This window comes from Bos taurus, chromosome 13, assembly GCF_002263795.3.
Source record: "Bos taurus isolate L1 Dominette 01449 registration number 42190680 breed Hereford chromosome 13, ARS-UCD2.0, whole genome shotgun sequence".
Taxonomy (NCBI): domain Eukaryota; kingdom Metazoa; phylum Chordata; class Mammalia; order Artiodactyla; family Bovidae; genus Bos; species Bos taurus.
The window spans coordinates 64886019-64904944 of NC_037340.1; the positions used below are offsets into that span (position 1 = coordinate 64886019).

General features: G+C 43.4%; 1 protein-coding gene across 1 annotated transcript; it reads right to left on the bottom strand.

The window, feature by feature from the left end:
• Positions 1-1654: 1654 nt before the first annotated feature.
• On the bottom strand, positions 1655-18903 carry NFS1 (NFS1 cysteine desulfurase; the record flags this gene model as incomplete). The annotated part of the gene is given in 13 exon segments (NM_001099001.1): positions 1655-2390; positions 4460-4549; positions 5150-5233; positions 5870-5951; positions 6031-6136; positions 6741-6898; positions 8472-8606; positions 9912-10005; positions 12510-12662; positions 16438-16521; positions 17223-17339; positions 18050-18159; positions 18772-18903. Coding segments are annotated over 13 exon segments (1374 nt in total). The 3' UTR covers positions 1655-2326.
• Positions 18904-18926: the final 23 nt, after the last annotated feature.

Sequence of the window (18926 nt, forward strand, 5' to 3'; positions counted from 1 at the left end):
TTTCTCTAAATCTAAGATTATTCAAAATAAAACAATTTATTCAGAAAACTATTAATTCCATCTCCTCCTCCTCATTTGTCTGCATTTACCATACTTTAGCCTAGTGGCCTTCAAACTTTGAGTATCATTCACATAAGAAATATATTTGCAACCTGTAAACTCATTAAAATCTGTGATAAAAATAAGATACTTAACATATGTGCTATACTGTTGGTGGGAGTGTAAATTGGTGCAGCCATTACGGAAAACAGTATGGAACTTCCTCACAAAACTAAAACTAGAGTTGCCATATGATCCAGTATCCCAGTATTGGGCATATACCCAAGTAAAATTATAATTCAGAAAGATATTTGTACCCATATGTTGATTTTTTTTGGGGGGGCCATGCCTGCAGGGGTTTGATCCCTGGTCAGAAACTAAGATTCGCCTCAGGAACACCCTCAACTCCCTGAAAATCTTTTGCTTCTCCTTGAGATGGCCGATGGAGAAACGGACACTGTTTCAGTTCATTTCTCCTTTCCTATGTCTGATATGTTACAAGTCGAAACTAAATTCAGATCTTTTAGTCAGGAACCCACCAATTTTATTTGAGAATTCAGAGGACTCAGAGTGGCTTTCGGTCTGAACTGGCAGGACATAGATGTCATCTTGACCACCTGTTGTACACTAGAGGAAGATACAGAGAACAGAATTGCAGGTGCCAAGGGGGAGGCAAGTAGGGAAGAAAAAGATCAGGTGTTTGGGATTAGCAGATACAAGCTAGTATATATACAGGATGGATAAACAACAAAGTCCTACTGTATTTCATAGGGAACTATACTCAATGTCCTATGATAAACCATAATGGAAAATACGAAGATACATATAACTGAGTAACTTTGCTCTTCAGCAAAAATTAATGTAACATTTTAAATCAACTATACTTCAATAAAATTTTTAAATATTTACATGTGATGTACTCTAATAAAATTTCTTTCTTCCCCCTTTTAATGCTGGTAACCTCCCACTTATGGTTTCAGACCCGCAAATCGCAAAACTCTACTCTGGCTGTTTTGACCTCTGTTTCTCAAACACCATGCTTTTTCATGCCTCAGGCCCTTTGCTGTTACTGTTCCTTCTTATTCCTCACCAATCCCCAGTTCTTTTGATGGCTAGAAATCATGTTTGTGCTTAATTAACACCTCCTCAAAAAAGCTTTCCTAGTATACCCAGCATGGTAGGTTCTTTCCCTGTTACTTTCTCTACCACTCAATTTCTGCCACAGCACTCATCACAGTCTATAATAATAGCCTTATTTAATTATTATTTTCTTTCTGTCTGCTAGAATGAAAGTTCACCGAGAGTACTTTTTGGTATTGTTAACCAGTGTATCCCAAATATCCAGAATAATGTGAGGCACCCAAATAATTGCTGACTAAAGAAATAAGCAAGCAGACTCATCTGTTGACATCAAGAAGTAGTCTGCCCTACGATTCCCAAGCTTGGAATTCTCCTTGCTGCTGCTGCTCAGTCGCTTCAGTCGTGTTCGACTCTGTGCAACCCGAGACGGCAGCCCACAAGGCTCCCCTGTCCCTGGGATTCTCCAGGCAAGAACACTGGAGTGGATTGCCATTTCCTTCTCCAGGAATTCTCCTTGAGCATCTCATAGAATAAATACAGGAAGATGATTTTATTCCTCTAATCTTCAAATTAACAATTTTTTTTTAAAAGAAACATAAATTACTACAAGACTAGGTAGACTCAGTCATACAGATATTTCTAGCTCCATTAGGTCAAAAGAAAAGAAGGACAAGAACACAGAGGAGACAAGCCTTCTAAGAAACTTGCAGTTCAGTCTATAGACGATATGAAGAGGTAGCCTTTGGAGCCACAAAAAAGATGAAGTCATAGATGATTATGCTTCTATCGGAAGAAGTGAGTCTCTCAGCAGCGGTAAGCAACAACTCAAATGTCCACCCAGGGCATCAGGGTCCCTGAACAAAAGCGTTTTTGTAGTTCCTCTGGCTCTCTCCACCAAGGATACAGATGTGTCCAGCAGCAGCTCATAGCAAATGTCCCTCCTGGTTCAGGATAAGAACATCCACTCACTATAAGACCAGAGAAGGATTCCTGGAAAGAAATGGGGAATGTTCCCCACCAAAGGAGCTGAGGCCAGAGAAAGACAGTTTTCTCATGTTTCTGTCTTAGAGGCAGGCCAATGCTGAAGTCAGGTGGGCTACACCAGTTCTGGTTTGAACATGGAGCAGCCACTGGGGTAACGAAATGCCTGGCTGTGCATGAGTTGATGAGGCAGGAGGAGCCAGCACAAACTTAGAGGCCCACTCTTCTAGTGTTGGGTCCACTTGATGCTCTTGAGGTCAATGCCATCCTGCACCATCTCCCAGAGAGGGCTGCCAAAGAGAAGAGGTATTTGGATGAGTGAAGGCTTAGGAAGCAGATAGCACTGAGCCCTAACTTGCCTCCATCTGTTCTTGTCTCTCCTCTACTTCCTACCCTGATAACCCCAAAACAAGAGGTTATCAAGTCTTTCTCAGATGTCTGAGAAAGTCCTTGTCAGCTCTAGCCTCTCCCCAGCTGCCAACATTAATAACTAAGTACCCCAGGCTCAGCTCCAATGAAGCCACTCCAAGAGTGTCAAGCGTGGTTATATTCATGGAGCTCTCAAGCCACTTGTGAGAGGCTATGGACACAGTTTCCCTGGGAGAACCAAGACCCTTAGAGCAAGTATAAGCAGCAAGTTTCAGCCTCTCTACTAACCCCGAACACAAATGGACTTTTCGGCACCTGCTTCTTGGTTTTGCTCTACTTCTCAGAACCTGGCCCTAAATCACCTGGGTATGTATCACCATTATCCAACTCCCACAAGATTCATCTCCCCAGAGGTGACTCTACTTCCAACATACCCACCTCCAATTCAAAAGGATCTTCTGAGTCTTGGACTTGGGCATCCCATTTCATACAAGAACAGCTGCTGAGAGATCTCTGCTAAACTCTGATCCCCTTCAGCTTGAATGCCTTAGATAATGTTCCCAGACCAGATATTACTTCAATGTGTTACAACCATAGGATTTTGGAGTTCTCCAGTTAACTTGGTTTATCTCTCTCCATTACACTATGCATTCCAAGCACACTTTTTTTTTTTTTTTTTAACTTTATTTTTGGCTGTACCACATGGTATGCTGGGATCTTAATTTCCCGACCAGGTACAGATCTGTGTGCCCTGCGGTGGAAGCACAGTCTTAACCACTGGACTGTCAGGGAAGTCCCCCAGCACCTTTCTATTTGACATTTTCCAAGACTCTGAAGTTAGCCTTCTCTTTAGGGAAGGTGACTTAATATCACAGGCTCACAAAATAAAACTCTGGCTGAGGGCTAATGGGACGAGGTTGAAATTGTTTGCAAGGCATCAGAAGGAATAGGGTGAAGATGCTGAAAACACACAGTTATGAGGAATGTCTCACTTGGCAGCACAGTCAGTAGAAATGCCCCCTGAGTGTGCCAAGTGAGAGAGTATGAGAGAGCCAAGCCAAGGAGGAATCCTGAGCCTAACAAAGCTAAGCAAGCTATAGATATTTAAGCAATACAACCAGACTCTGTGAAGGAAAATTCACAGCCTAGAAAGGCTGGGGAGCTCACGAAAGCAGTATGTACCTGAACTACCTCACTCTTGCCAACTAGACCAAGAAAATCCTGAAAGTCAAACTGAACCAGAACAGAGTTCTGAAGAATTCCAGAGGCCTTTATGTTCCCATGAACATAGAGCCTATGATTATTAGGAGAACCCCTAGTAGCAGCTGGTTGGTAAAGGATCTTGACCTTTGTAAGCATCTTTACAAAGCAAACTGAGTAAAAGTTCTTAACCTTTTGAGTATCTGATGAAAACTATGGACTTTCTTCCATAGAAAATGCACAACTGTAAAACACAGCATACAATTTCAGGGTTATCCTGAAGTTCAGCCACAGAACCCAAATTAAGAATCCCTATCTCATAGAGTTTTCCTAAACTTAGTCTACAAGTCATGAATTCTGCATTGATATGGCTGCAAGACCACGATTAATATTATCAGTAAATGCAAGACCACGATTAATATTATCAATAAAATGACGGGGAATTCCCTGGAGGTCCAGTGGTTAGGACTCTGTGCTTCCACTGCAGGGAGCACAGTTGGATTCTGGTCAGGGGACTAAGATCCTGCAAGCCTCAAGGCCAAATAAATAAATTAATAAAATAATGAAAACAATCTGAATTTATGTGGTTCTTTAGTTTTTAAAGACACCTTTTCATTTTCTTACAAGCAGCCAAGAAAATCCACTTTCCTGCCTTAGGACTTCCTCTAAATCCTGAAAGCCAAGGATTTTCAAACTTTGGTTTCTGGCAGGGTGAATATATAGCTTGAGGACAAGAAAGGAGCTACCACTGCAGTTTCTTCCAAAGAGTCTCTGGAACAAGAGTGCATACCTCATTTCTCGAAGACGCTTCACATGGTGAATGCACTTCTCCACTGTGTAGTCCACTTCCTCCTCTGTAGTGAAACGGCCAATGCCAAACCTGAAAAAGACGCAGAGAGGAACTCTGCATCAGACCTGTGGCACCAGGGTAAGTTCATTCAGCAAGTACCCAATGAGGCTCTACTCCACAAGACGTGGAGAGACACAGTCCTTCCCCTGCAGGACAGTTTCTCCAAACATGGTCTGTGGGTCACCTGAGAATCATCCAAGAAGAAGTTTCCTACTCCAAACTTAGCAAATCAGAATCTCTTGAGTGCAGCACTCAGACCTCTTCATCATTCACAAACTTCCCAGGTGACAGTCAGTGAAGTCTGAGAACCACTGCTTGAGAAACTCGTGAAGAATGAAGGGATAAGAAAAACTAGATTGGGTATTTCCCTAGATTGGTCCAGCAGCTAAGACTTTCCACTCCCAATGCAGGGGGCTTGGGCTCTATCCCTGGTCAGGAAACTAGATCCCACATGCCATAATTAAGATCCTGCATTCCACAACTGAGACCCTGAGCAGCCAAATAAAAAATAGGTACTTTTTTGTTAAAAAAAAAAAAACAAAAAAACACTAGACTGAGGAAGACTCTAACAGGAAATGAATAATACAAAAGAGCACACCTTTCATAAATGCTGCAGCTCAGTTGACTAACCTGATAGAAGAGTGAGCTAAATCCTCATCAGTGCCAATTGCTCGAAGCACGTAAGAGGGCTCCAGGGATGCAGAGGTGCAGGCACTAAGGAGAAAGACACAAAGCCTCGCTCAGTTCAGCATCCAGTCTCCTTCTGGCCACAAACCCCCAGAGCCCTGAAGTCATATCACGACAAAAGAGACATTCTCATCTGACAGAGCTAAAGAGACAGATGCTGCTTGCACCTTCTAGTGTGTGGATCGAGCTCCTCTGGCCCCTGTGGAGGATATCTTCCATGAGCAAGGACACAGCCAAAGCATGACAGAGTGTGATACCACAAGAGCTGAGTGTAACAAGAAGTGGCAGAGAACCATGGGATCACTTCCCTACAACCAAATGCATCATCTGTAGCAGCCTAGACAGCAGCTAAACACTTGGTATCTTCTGGAACATCCTTGAATTCTAGAGGGCTATAACAGAACTACTAGAATAACATTAGAACAGATACAGGCATCTCCTGGGACCACAAAAGGCACAAAGCTCTACCACAGGAAGCCCTCCGAAGGTGGCAAACTTTAGCCTGTGCCCAACTGGCTAAAAATAGGTGCTTACAAAATGACTTTTATTCTCAACCAAAAGCTCCTGTGCGTGTCATCTCCACAATGGGAAGCTTATTAACCCGACACTTAAAGCCAGACTAACTGGTCCTGCCACAGACCCTGCTTATCCAGTCCAACTCACCTCCCTGAGGATAAGGCAACATCCTTAAGTGCCATCAACAGACTCTCCCCTTCCACATACGCAAAGGAGAGGTTGATACAGCCTGAAAGAGAGAACTACTGTGAGAGGAGGCTCAGAGTCTAGGGCTCTTCCAGGCGAGGACAGAATGGGCACAACCATACCTGGGTAATGGTGCTCAGGGTCCCCATTCATCACCACATCTGGAAGGCTCTTCATTATCTTCTGTATCAGTCGCTCAGCTAACTTTGAGATTCGCTTGTGGTCATACTGAGGAGCAGGCAAGGGAGGACTAAGCATAGTGACCATTAAACAGCTCAGAGATATAAAGGATGAGGAACCCTACCCTGTGCCCAGAAGTGACTGTGCATTTAACCATCTATGGTCTTGTGTTACTCATGGAGACCACTGTATCCACAGCAGTGAGCACAGAGGTGCTCAAATACTGGACACGTGGTTCCAGTAAAGGACCTGGAATTTGGAGCCCATAAGACCTCCCTCAGGGCTTCCCAGCTGGCCCAGCAGCAAAGAATCCGCCTACAATGCAGGAGATGCGGGTTTGATCCTGGGTCAGGAAGATCCCCTAGAGAAGAAAATGGCAAGCCACTCCAGTATGCCTGCCCGGGAAACCCCATGGACAGAGGAACCTGATGGGCTGCAGTTCAAGGGATCGCAAAGAGTCGGACACGACCGAGTGACTAAACAGCAACGACGACACCTCCCTCAGAACAGGATGCCAGCAGCACTCAGAGAAAGGCAGTTTTCTTAAACCACCTCTTCTGGCAAAGATCTGACCCAGTCATGCCAAGAAGCTGCTAAACAGGAGACCCAGCACAGGGGAAGAATTTGTGGGAGGGAACTGCTTTCCCCATACCTCCATCTCTTGCTGTGCCACCTCACACGCAGCCCCCAGCCCCACCACCAAGGGTGTGGGTACTGTCCCAGACCGCATACCCCGCTCCTGCCCCCCTCCACTCTGCAGGGCCTCCACACGCACACGGGGCCGCCGGCGAATGTAGATGGCACCGACCCCTGGGAAACAAAGTTTGTTACAAAAAAAGAGAAAAAGGAAAAGGCAGATGAAACAAAATATCACTTTCCAAAGGGGTCAAAAAATTCTTTCAACTTTTCTGTTAGCTCCAAAATTTTCAAAATAAAAAATGTTGGGGGTGGGGGACACTAATGCAGGATGTACCAAACTGCATTTATTAAGACATATTCCATTTCCCCATGAAAATAAAATCATATTCAGGTATCTGACACTATCTGAGTCTCTGCAGTTCCCAAGTTCAGAGAGTAAGGGCTCAGACACTACATCTGGAGAGTGAGGGCTACCATGTCGTCTAAATCTATTTAGATTCTGAGTCCAAAAAGCAAGAGTTTGGATAGTGAGGGATACTTGCATACATTTTAGTGCTGAACAGAGCTTCTGCTCAATATGAGTTAATTAGTTTTATTAAAACAAATTTATCTACAATAAAAGCCAGTAAGCCAATTTTAGTTAAAGATAGAATGACTGTTGAGCTTTTAAAAACAATTAACTTAAAAACACACTGTTTACAACCTCTGGAAGCACAACCTCTGGGATCTAATATCTGATGATCTGAGGTGGAACTGATGTACTAATAACAGAAACAAAGTCCACATTAAATGTAATGCACTTGGATCCTGAAACCATCCTGCCCCCATCCCTGGTCCATGGAAAAATTGTCTTCCATGAAACTGGTCCCTGCTGCCAAAAAGGCTGGGGACTACTGCTTTAGAAGAAGCCATCTTATGTACTTTCAGGAATTATCACACCTTTTCCCATAGGGTGTCCATCTGGATGACACACCCTGCAGACACAGAAAGCATACTGGCATAACCAACCACCACAGGCCCTCACCCAGGAAAGAGAGGAAGAGTTGTTCATTTTGGATGGCTACCTCCATAAAACAGAGGACAACAGTCTCTTCCCAAAGGCTGGCATGCAAAGGCAGAATTCCAGCTGGAAAATATTCCTATGCCAATAGGACCATAGGACACAGACAAGTACCTTGAGAGATTAACAGGAGCAAAGACTAATAAAGCTAGGAACAAACACCAAAACACATAAAAGCCCATACAATCTTCCCCTAAGGCTAAAGCAAAACACGAGGGAATAAAGGGCTCAAAGAATATTGATCTGAGACTTCCCTGGAGGTCCAGTGGTTAGGACTCCAGGCTTCCACTTCAGGGGCCATGGGTTCAATCCCTGGTCAGGGAACTATAATCCCACATGCCACACAGTCAAAAAAAAAAAAAAGAATATTGATCTGCAAATCACAGTTGATTAGACAAGATAACTGGACTTATCAAGCTAATTTGATATGACAAAACCTTTGTTCCTCAACCGAATTAACATCTACATGAAAGGATTTTCTAAAGAGACCAGTGAAGGATGGACTGCTTATAGTAACTGCTAGAATCTGCAAATAGGCAACTGTTCCTGGCTATTATTAAATGACACCTGCATTCTGCAGAGCACTCTTCCTCTGAGAGCAGTGAGAGTCCCAAATGAATCTCAGGAACACCTGTCAAAGGGTTGGGTGGTGCAGAGAGGAGGAAATCTAGGAGGGGCTAGTACCTTTGGGACCATAGATTTTGTGACCACTGATGCTCATGAGATCAATTTTCATGTCATTGACGTCAAGTGGGATTTTTCCAACAGCCTGGGCTGCATCGGTATGGAAATACACCTTTCTGGAACTGCAAATCTGCCCTGAGAAAACAACAGAGGGGAAGAACCAGAACACAATGTTAGGAAGTAACCTGGCAGTGGTCCTATAATATACTATGAGTTCTGAGGCAAAATTACATCTGGTATTGGCCCTAGCCACGTAGTAAATCACTTCTCTCTTTCTCTCTCTCTCTTTCTCTCTCTCTCTCTCTCTCATTCTCAGCTCTCGTGTCCTTGACTAGAATAAATAAGGGCAAGTGCACACATCCATTCTCTATGCCTGCATCTCTACTCCTAGCCTGGAAATAGGTTCCTCTGTACCATTTTTCTAGATTCCACATAATGTCCATTAATTGAGAGATTAGGATTGACACATATACACTACCACCTGTAAAATAGATAGCTAGCGGGAACCAATGTAAAGTACAAGAAGCTCAGCTTGGTGCTCTCTGATGACCTAGATGGGTGGGATGGTTGGGGGGAGGGGCGTCAGAGGGAGGTCCAAGAAAGAGGGGATCATATGTAAACATACAACTGATTCACTTCATTGTACAGCAGAAACTAACACAACATTGTAAAGCAATTACAGTCCAACTTACAAAAATAATAAAAGTTATGGTGGTCAAAAAAAAAGCACAAAGCATCAAATCAAAATACATCCAATATTCTGATTCATAAGACTCTTCCTACCTCATTAACACTGGCCTTTCAATATACCAGATTAATTTTTAGATCCTTATTGATTTAAAAGAAGCAAAAATTAATAGATCTATTTGCTAATGTACCTAAGAAGTTACGGGGTACATGTCTCTGGCTCCAAATGAGCACAGTGAACAGATGTTCTAAAACGAAAAAGTTAAAAGAGGAAGAGAAAAAAAGGTGGAGGTTCTTTGTTTTGCCTTCTGCACCAGCTGCGGTAAAATGAAAAGGACAGCAGTGCAGTGCATGTGTGCTCAGTCGTGTCCCACTCTTCTATGACCACGGGGACTGTAGCCCCCCAGGCTTCTCTGTCCATGGGATTTTCCCAGCAAGAATACTGCAATGAGTTGCCATTTCTTCCTCCAGGGGATCTTCTCAACCCAGGGGTCGAACCCAAGGCTCTTGCGTCTCTTGCACTGGCAGGCAGATTCTTTACCACTGCACCATCTGGGAAGCTCAAGTGGTATAAGACCTGGGTTCAAATACTAGCTGTGCCATTTACAATATGTCCTTGAACAAGGAACTGAAGCCCTCTTTCCCTAGGTTTCCTTATTGCACTCTATATAGTCTTTCAGCTCCTAGTCCAGTCCTGCTCCTCAGATGGATCCCAGTGGTGGGCAAGCATCAGGGTCCACCCATGATACTTACCTATTTCCTTAATGGGCTGCTTCACTCCAATTTCATTGTTCACAGTCATGACTGAGACCAGGCTGGTATCTGGCTGGATGGCAGCCTCTAGTTCCTAAGAATATCAGGAGTAAAGAGACCATATAGTATGAACAGAGTCGTCTCTAACTCAGAATGTAAGCAAGGTTAGTTGTGAACAGGGGCCTTCCATTCTGTGGACTACTACTCAGCAACAAAAAGGAACAGACTACAGAGACAGGCGACAACTTAAATGATTCGCCTAAGACTTATGCTAAGTGAAAATAGCCAATCCCAAAAGATTACACACTATATTACTAACATTTCATTTACATAACATTACTGAAATGACAAAATTAAAGAAATGGTGATCAAATTAGTGGTTTTAAAAGAATTCCATGGGACTTCCCTGGTAGTCCAGTGGTTAAGAATCCACCTGGCAATGCAGGGGACACTGCTTCAATCCCTGGTCCAGGAGGATCACACATGCCATGGAGCAACTAACCCATGCACCACGACTACTGAGTCTGTTCTCTGGAGTCCTCGAGCCACAAATATTGAGCCCACATGTCTCAACTACTGAAGCCCGCACACCACAGAGTCTGTGCTCTGCAGCAGGGAAGCCACTGCAATGAGATGACTATACAACACAACTAGAGTAGCCCCTGCTCACCACTAGAGAAAGCCTCCAGGCAGCAATGAAGACCCAGCATAGCCAAAACTAAATACATATTTAGAAAAAAAAAATAAGGCATCACTGTGGTGATAGTTACATAAACCTACACATGTGATGAAACTAGAATGCATAGAACTAAACACACACACACAAGTGAGTACAAGTAAAACCAGGGAAATCAGAACAAAACCAGGAGATTGTATTAACATCAATATCCTGGTTGTAATATTATACTATACTTTTGCTAGATGTTATCATTAAGAGAAATGAATAAAGGATACATGAGATCTGTCTATATTACTTCTGACAACTACATGAGAATCTATAATTTAAAAATTAAAAACTTCATTAAAAAAAAAGAGGGGGAGCCTTTCCTACATAAGGTTGTCAGAGTAAGTGGCAAAGAACAAAATAAGTAGTAAAAAACAAGGTTACTATTAACATTGACATAGGGACCACATCTGACGGAAACATTTATCCTAAAGAAACTAGTAATCAACCTCCCAGCATCTATGATGCTTTCCCTGACACTGGTCTAATGGAAGTTCTCAATGTTTCATTTCTCTCAGCTTCTTCTTTACTTCCTTTATAGTATACATCCCAATTCATAATCATTTATACATTTGTTTACATGTTACCTGTCCTTTCACTAGAATATAAGCTCCTTGAAAGCACAGACTAGGCTTGTCTTATTCGTCCCTTTATCCCCAGTGCCTGGCACTATGACACAATAAATAGTAGAGAGTGAAAGAAAGACATTATGTTAAGTATTAGGAGAAATGAAAATCCAGAAAATATGCACTCCCCAAGTTCAGGAAGCTAAGCCTAGTGGAAAAATAGGCACAGGCACACAACAGAGCAAAGAAGTAAAAAGCCATTAAATAAAATAAAGGGAATGGCTCGATCCCTGATCAGGGAACTGAGAACCTACATGCCTCAAGGTGCAGCAAAAAAAAAAAAAAAAAAAAACCTGTTGGAATAAAAATAATAAGGGACTTCCCAGGCAGTCCAGTGGTTAAAGAATTCCAATGCAGGGGGTGTGGGTTTGATCCCTGGTTAAGGAACTAAGATCCTACATGCTACAGGGTGCAGCCCAAAATTTTAAAATAATAAAATAAAAATAGGCAAAAAATGTATAAAATAAGTTATAAGGATATATTGTACAACACAGGGAATATAGCCAATATTTTGTAATAACTATAAATGGAATATACCTTTTGAAAATTGTGAATCAGATTTTCCTGACACAGTGGATATGAATCTGCCCACCAATGCAGGGGATAAGGGTTCGATTCCTGGTCCGGGAAGATCCCACGTGCTGTAGGGCAACTAAGCTGTGCACCACAACTTCTAAGCCCACATTCTAGAGCCTTCGAGCTGCAGCTATTGAGCCCATGTGCTGCAACTACTGAGTCCATGCACCTAGAGCCCATCGTCCACAACAAAAGAAGCCACCACAGTGAGGAGCCTGTGCACCACAACTACAGGGAACCCACACAAGGCAACCAAGACCCAGCGCAGCCAGAAATTAATGAATCAATAAATAAAATTTAAAAACATCTATACGGGTCCCAAAGGGAAATATTCTTCACAAAACTACACCTACCCTTTTGAAGGATGAGAAACATCAGTGAAGGGTGAAGGAGGCCAAAGCTTTCCCACGGTGAGTGTTAGTCTCTGGCATCCTGCATACATGGTCAGTGGCTCTCACACAGACCAGGAAGCACCAACTAAGCTGAGAAACAAATCCTCCAGACAAAAGGAAGATGGTGCCCTCTCAAGGAGAACATACTCTGGGTCCCAGTGAGAGACCTATTTCTCTAAAGCCCTCCCTCACCATTAGATCTAGTCTTTCAAGCTCCAGCTGAGGCTAAAGAGACAGTTTTATAGATTGAAGCCAGGCTCCCCCTATCATGCCCTCTTACCTTCAGGTCAATGATTCCACTCTTCTTCACCGGGAGGTAGGTGACTTTAAAGCCCTCAGCTTCCAGTGAACGGCAGGAGTCCAAGACACATTTGTGTTCTGTCTGTGTGGTGATCAAGTGCTTTTTCCGGGACCTGTAGAACCTGGCCACTCCCTAGAAGTTGGTGGTGGTGGAAAAATGAAGAATATACTCAGAGAGACAGCAGTGACTTGAGTAAGTGGATAAGGGCGGTATGGTCCAACATCAATTCTCTGACAACTGTGTGTCTTACAATTCAACTTAATTCTGACACTAACTATCCCACTAGTGAAAATCCCACAGGTTAAGTGCCTCAGTCTCACAGGTCTGCCTCCACTTCAGATGCCAGCTGTGAGGCCTAGATGTCACAAGCTCCCCATCCATATTTCCCCAGATGGCTACAAATAAAAGACTTCCCACAGCCCCCTTGTTGTTGTTGTTTAATCACTAAGTCAGCTCTTTGTGACACAATGGACTGCAAAACTCTAGGCTTTCCTGTCCTTCACTATCTCAGGGAGTTTGTTCAAACTCATGTCCATTGAGCTGGTGATGCATAGCCCCCTAAGATTCAGTAATCCCCTATGATTCACAGAATTCACTGAAAACACTACACTTACTATCATAGCTTTATCACAGAAGATAGAGCCCATGAATGGCCAAACGGAAGAGCTGCACAGGATGAGGTCTGAGGCAGGGAAGGGCTCAGAGCATCAAGCATGCCACCCGCCAGGACATCCTCGTGTTAGCTAACCTGGAAGCTCCTCTGACTCTTGTTTCCCAGTTTTGTTTTGTTTTTTAATATTTATTTTTATTTATTTATTTGGCTGTACTGGGGTCTTAGTTGTGGCATGTGGGACCTAGTTCCCTGACCAGGGATCGAACTTGGGCCCCCTGCATTGGGAGCATGGAGTCCCAGCCACTGGACCACCAGGGAATTCCCCCTCATTTTCCAGTTTTTACAGCGGTTTCATATAACACAGGCGTGACTGATTAAATCACTGGCCATATGACTAGACTCAATCTCCAACCCCCTTTCTTCCCCAGATCAAAGTTACAACCCTCTAATCACATCTTCTTCGTCCTTCTGGAGTGACCAGCCTACATCTTAAAACTATCTAAGGGCCCACCAAGAATCACTTCATCACCAGAAACACATTATGGTCCAAGGGGGCTTATTATGAATAACAAAGACATTCCTAGTATTCAGGAAACTACAAGGGTTTTTGAAGCCCTGTGCTAGGAACAGAGAACAAAGACCAAATACATTTTTTATTATACCATAGATGGAAAATGGAAAACATCCCTATCCTTGTATCCCAGGAAAAGTGTTTCTCATTTATTTCTTTTTTTTTTAATTGGAGGATAACTGTTTTACAATGTTGTATTAGTAACAGTTTCTGCTGTACCACAAATGAATCAGCAGGAATTGGTGGCTCAGTGATAAAGAATCCATCTGCCAATATAAGAGAAGTGGGTTTGATCCATGGATCAAGAAGATCCCCTGTAGAAGGAAATGGCAACCCACTCCAGTATCTTGCCTAAAAAAATCCCATGGACACAGGAATCTGGCAGACTACAGTCCATGGGTTTGCAAAGAGTCAGACCAATTTAGAGACTAAACAACAACATTCATATATTCCCTCTCTCTAGAGCCTCCCTCCCACTCCACCCCCATCCCACCCCTCTAGGTCATCACAGAGCACGGGGCTGAGCTCCTGTGCTATTATAGCAGCTTCCAACTAGCTATCTATTTTACACATGGTAGGGTATATATGTTTTATTTCTGTGTAAACAACATAACATATAAATATGGTGATACTGATACCTAAAGCTGGCAGTGTAGAAGTAAAACTCATACACTCATTCCTTGCTGATGGCAGTACTTACACTACAAACTCTTCAGAGAATTATTTATAAAGATGTCTTAAAAGCTGTATTAACAAAATTCTGCAAAGCAACTATCCTTCAATTAAAAAATAAATAAATTTTTAAAAAAAGCTGTATTAGCACTCTTTACTGTGACTCCTCTTTTGGGAATTTAGGGAAATATTTCAAAGCATAGATGATACTATAGAGACAAAATATGCTTTCATTGTATTCACAATCCTTAAAAAAAATGGAGAGATTAAACACATCCAACAATAGAGGAATAAAGAGTAAACTGCAATAATACAACTCCATGAAAAATAATGTAGGTATATTAAATATTATGGAGTTTAAAATGGAAAAACATAACATATGTTATTATTGGCTATGGAAAAATAAATGTGGATGCTACAATATGTGAAACTATTAAAAGCAAACGCATATGTGTGTACAATTTGTTTTCTGGAACAATACTAAACAGACTTGAGGTCTCTTTGGTAGGGACGAGGAAATGGAAGATCTACACTCAAGTTTAAACCTTTCCATATAATGAGAACCTACTGTATAGCTCAGGGAACTCTACTCAGTACTCTGTGGTGATCTAAATGGGAAGGAAATCTAAAAAAGAGGGGATATATGTGTATTTATAGCTGATTCACTTCACTGTACAGTATAAACACAACATTGTAAAGCAACTATACTCTGGTAAAAATTAATAAATAAATCTTTCCATAGGGTTAAAAAAATTTCACTGCATATACATGAATTCCTTAAAAAACTTAAATAAAAGGTGCAACCCCACCCCTCCCAGGGTACTATGTTAAAAGCAGAATATGAAACTAATTAGGCCAAAATTATGACTACATAAAAATGTTCTTAGGGACAAGGAACATAAAAATGAAAACATTTAAAAGGTCCCTCCCCCTCCTCCTATCTCAGTTACCCAGAATGTTGAATCCTCTACCAGCAGACAGATATTTACCCATCCAGGAGTCTAAGGGGAAAACGGTCACAACCACTCTTAGCAATCCTTGACCTTGAGGTCTGAGAATCTGTGGAAGCTTTCAAAGCAAATATTTTCAAAGTTTTGAAAATGCTCCCCATTCCAGAAACCATCCTCATCTTTGAAGAGACCACACGCATGGCTCTGAGGTCTCTGCAGTCCCAAGGAAGGACACTCCTGTTAACAGGATCCGGTGAGTGCTGATGACTCTGGAACCTGGCCCAGGCCTAGGCCTCCTACAGAGTCCAAGGTCAGAAAAAACAATACTGGCAACACAGGTGAGAGACCATGATGAGAGGGGATAGAGCCAGCACTGAACCTACAGCAGCCCACAATTTATCAGAGCCTTGGTATTTACACAAGTGACCCTGGTAACCAGGCCCCAGTCAGGCATGACTGTTCTATGAAACACTGACATGATTACTGAGAGTGGAATTTTACTTTCGTTAGCATCAACGACGTCCCAAGGACAGAGTGACTAATCTCAGAACAGGTGATTAAGTAAATGTCTTCAGACAGCACCTAGGCAACCAGGACTTAAAAACAGGGACATCTAAAGAAACAGGAAGAACTTGCTGCAAACAGATCTCACTGGAGAGAAAAGGAAGGCTGAGAAAAAGGCAGCCCTGAAATCATAGATATAAGGGTAAACTTGGTAATAAGAAGCAGAGAAATCTATTCAATTACGAGTGTATTCTGGACTTCATTGTGAGTAGATCTAAAGGATGGGAAAAAGGATTGAGTCACCATTTATCCTCTGAAGTAGCTGTCATCCAAAACACCACGTGTTTGATGACCCAAGAGCCACCTCCTTTCCTATCCAACTACGGGACTGAATTCAGTTCACCAGGAGCAAACTTTAGATACAGTCAACTACACAGGGCTGAAGGAAGCAACAAATTAGAAAAAGGGTGATGTGTCTGTGTCTTTTTTCATGATATGATGAAGGTGGGTGACTGGGAAAGACACATGAGCCTAACTGATGGCAGGAAACCATCTCCCAGGTCAGGAAAGCCCAGATATGCCTTCTGGTTCTCTTACCTTAATTGCTATGTTGTTGGATTCAGTAGCACCGCTAGTGAAAATGATCTCACGAGGATCAGCCCCAATCAGAGATGCTACTTGCTGCAAGTCAAGACAAGAAGCAGAAATAAGGAGCATTAGTTTCCTCAGCAGGAATGGGGCTGTGGTGACAACTAAGACAGCAGTCTGGAGCATGAAGAGCTCCACCGCAATCTGTCAACTGCTCAAGAAGCAGTTCTGTACCCACTAGGATCAGACAAAGGGATATATTCAACTACATCCCAAATCCAATTAATAACAACTTTGGTGTTTTTGAAAAAGCACTTATGAGTTCTTAGTATGCACAGGCATCATGTCTACAAACATATCACTAGTATTGTCTGATTTAATCCACCCCAAAACCTTAAGGAGTAGGAACTACTACAATCTCCATTTTCTTTTGGACATGCCACACAGTTTGCTGGATCTTAGTTCCCTGAACAGAGATCAAATCGAGACCCCCAGGAGCGAAAGCCCAGAATTCTATCCACTGGACTCCCCTCAACCTCCATTTTCAATGTGAGGAAACTGAAGCTTCGAGAAGTCAGATAACAAAATAACAAAGGTCAGTTAGCCAGGAAATGTGGAAACTAATCGAATGCCTTCAGAGGGACTCCAAAGGCCTGTCCTTTGAATCTCTTGCTGAGAGAGCCCCAAACCATTTCCACCTTCACCCACAGATACTAAAAAAAAAAAAAAAAAATGCCACCCACAGGTCACTGAAACCTCTGACATCAGAACTTCCTAGAGTCCTCTGTACTAACCTGGCGAGCACATTCCATGGCAGCCTCACTCTCCCAGCCATAAGCATGTGTCCGGGAGTGTGGGTTTCCATAGTAGTTGACTAGGTAAGGGAGCATGGCATCAAGCACCCGAGGGTCCTGGACAAAACAGAACAGACCAGTCTCCTTGAGCCCATAGTTAACTCAGGCCCCACTCCATCCCCTGACCTACCCAACCTGCCTCAACACACCCCCAATCCTTCAGACCCTGCCTAGATTAGGTCTCAAACATTCTCCCATCCCCTCAGGTTCTAACCAAATATTATCTTAATACACTCTCCTCCCAATCTGTCTTTTTTTCCCCAATCTGTCTTAAATCATTTTATTCTACCATCTCCTCAGATAATCTACAAACACTGCTTTTTCCTGACAGTTGTGTCTGTAGGTGTTTTCACTGCCAAGCAATGTGATATCTAGGAGAGGATGTTGATGAAAACGTGCATTAATATTCCAGTGCTCATCATGTGCCAGGCACTATTCTAAGGGCTGCTTTATATCTTTTAACCTATTTAATTCTTGCCCAAATGCGTATAGTAAGCAGGGGTCCAGTAATTTCCAGACCCTATGCTTTTAACTACTAGGAGAGTGCCGGCAATGAAGTGACTTGACCAAGATCAATAGCTAGTAAGCAGTAAAGACACTTCTAGTGGACTACAATGTAAGCCTCCAGTCTCCTGGCTCATTGCTTTCCCAGCACACACTTCTCAATGGCTCTCACCTCTACAGGGATTCAGCCATTTCTGTGCACTGCCACTTCTACAGTATAACTCCACTAAACAGCTCAGGGAAAGCTGCCCCTCCATCCTTACCAGAGGAGTTGTAGCTTGCACATCCATGTACAGAGGTCGCAGCACTGACTCCGCCTCCAGAGCAATGGCTGCATCAGAGGCAACAGCAGACTGGGGAGTAAGGTCTATACCTGACAAAAAAATGGAACGGAGGGGCCAGGTGAGAGAGGATCCAACTCTGCACACAGGGCATCCCAAACAACAGAATGGAAAGGCTGGACGGAGGTGACATAAGTTTAAGCGATGCTGAGCGAATCTCAACGCAAAAGGAAACAGAACATCGGAAAAGTTGAGCAAACTGTAAAAAAAGAGGTAAGGGAGAGAGACAGGGTTCTTAGGGTAGGGTGCTGAGACAACATTCAAATTGCGTCGTTGGAGTGAGGAAATCTCCGAAAGGGCAAAGCCCCTGAGAAGGAACGTGGAGACGGTAGGTAAGATCTCCTTCAGAGGTTACTGGCTGGACCACTAGCATCTCTACAATTGGGTCAGGAGAGGTCCGATGGCCGAATTTTAGGGCTTTGAGGGCCTGCGGTGCAGGATGTGAAGTGCGGGTGGGGGGATGCGGCGAAGTCAACGGTTCAGAGAGCCGGTATGAGAAAACCTGAGGGATGCAGTCAAGAGGAAGGGTCAGAGGGTCGGGGTAGCGGAAGAGGAAGACTCCTGAATATGCAGGTAAGTCGCCTAGCCCAGGAGAAAGTTCCGCGCCTCCAGGAAGGTGGCGGCGAGCGGGCCCCCGAGCGTACCGCGCAGGCGCAGCCCCCGAATGGGCGGCTTGGCCCTCGGCCCCGGAGCCGCGGGCGCGGCCGTGGCCACCCGCCTCCAAGCGGTTCGCAGCAGCATGGTCCCGGTGGCAGAGCCCCCCGCCCAAAGCCGCTACAGTCCTCAGCTACAGGATCCC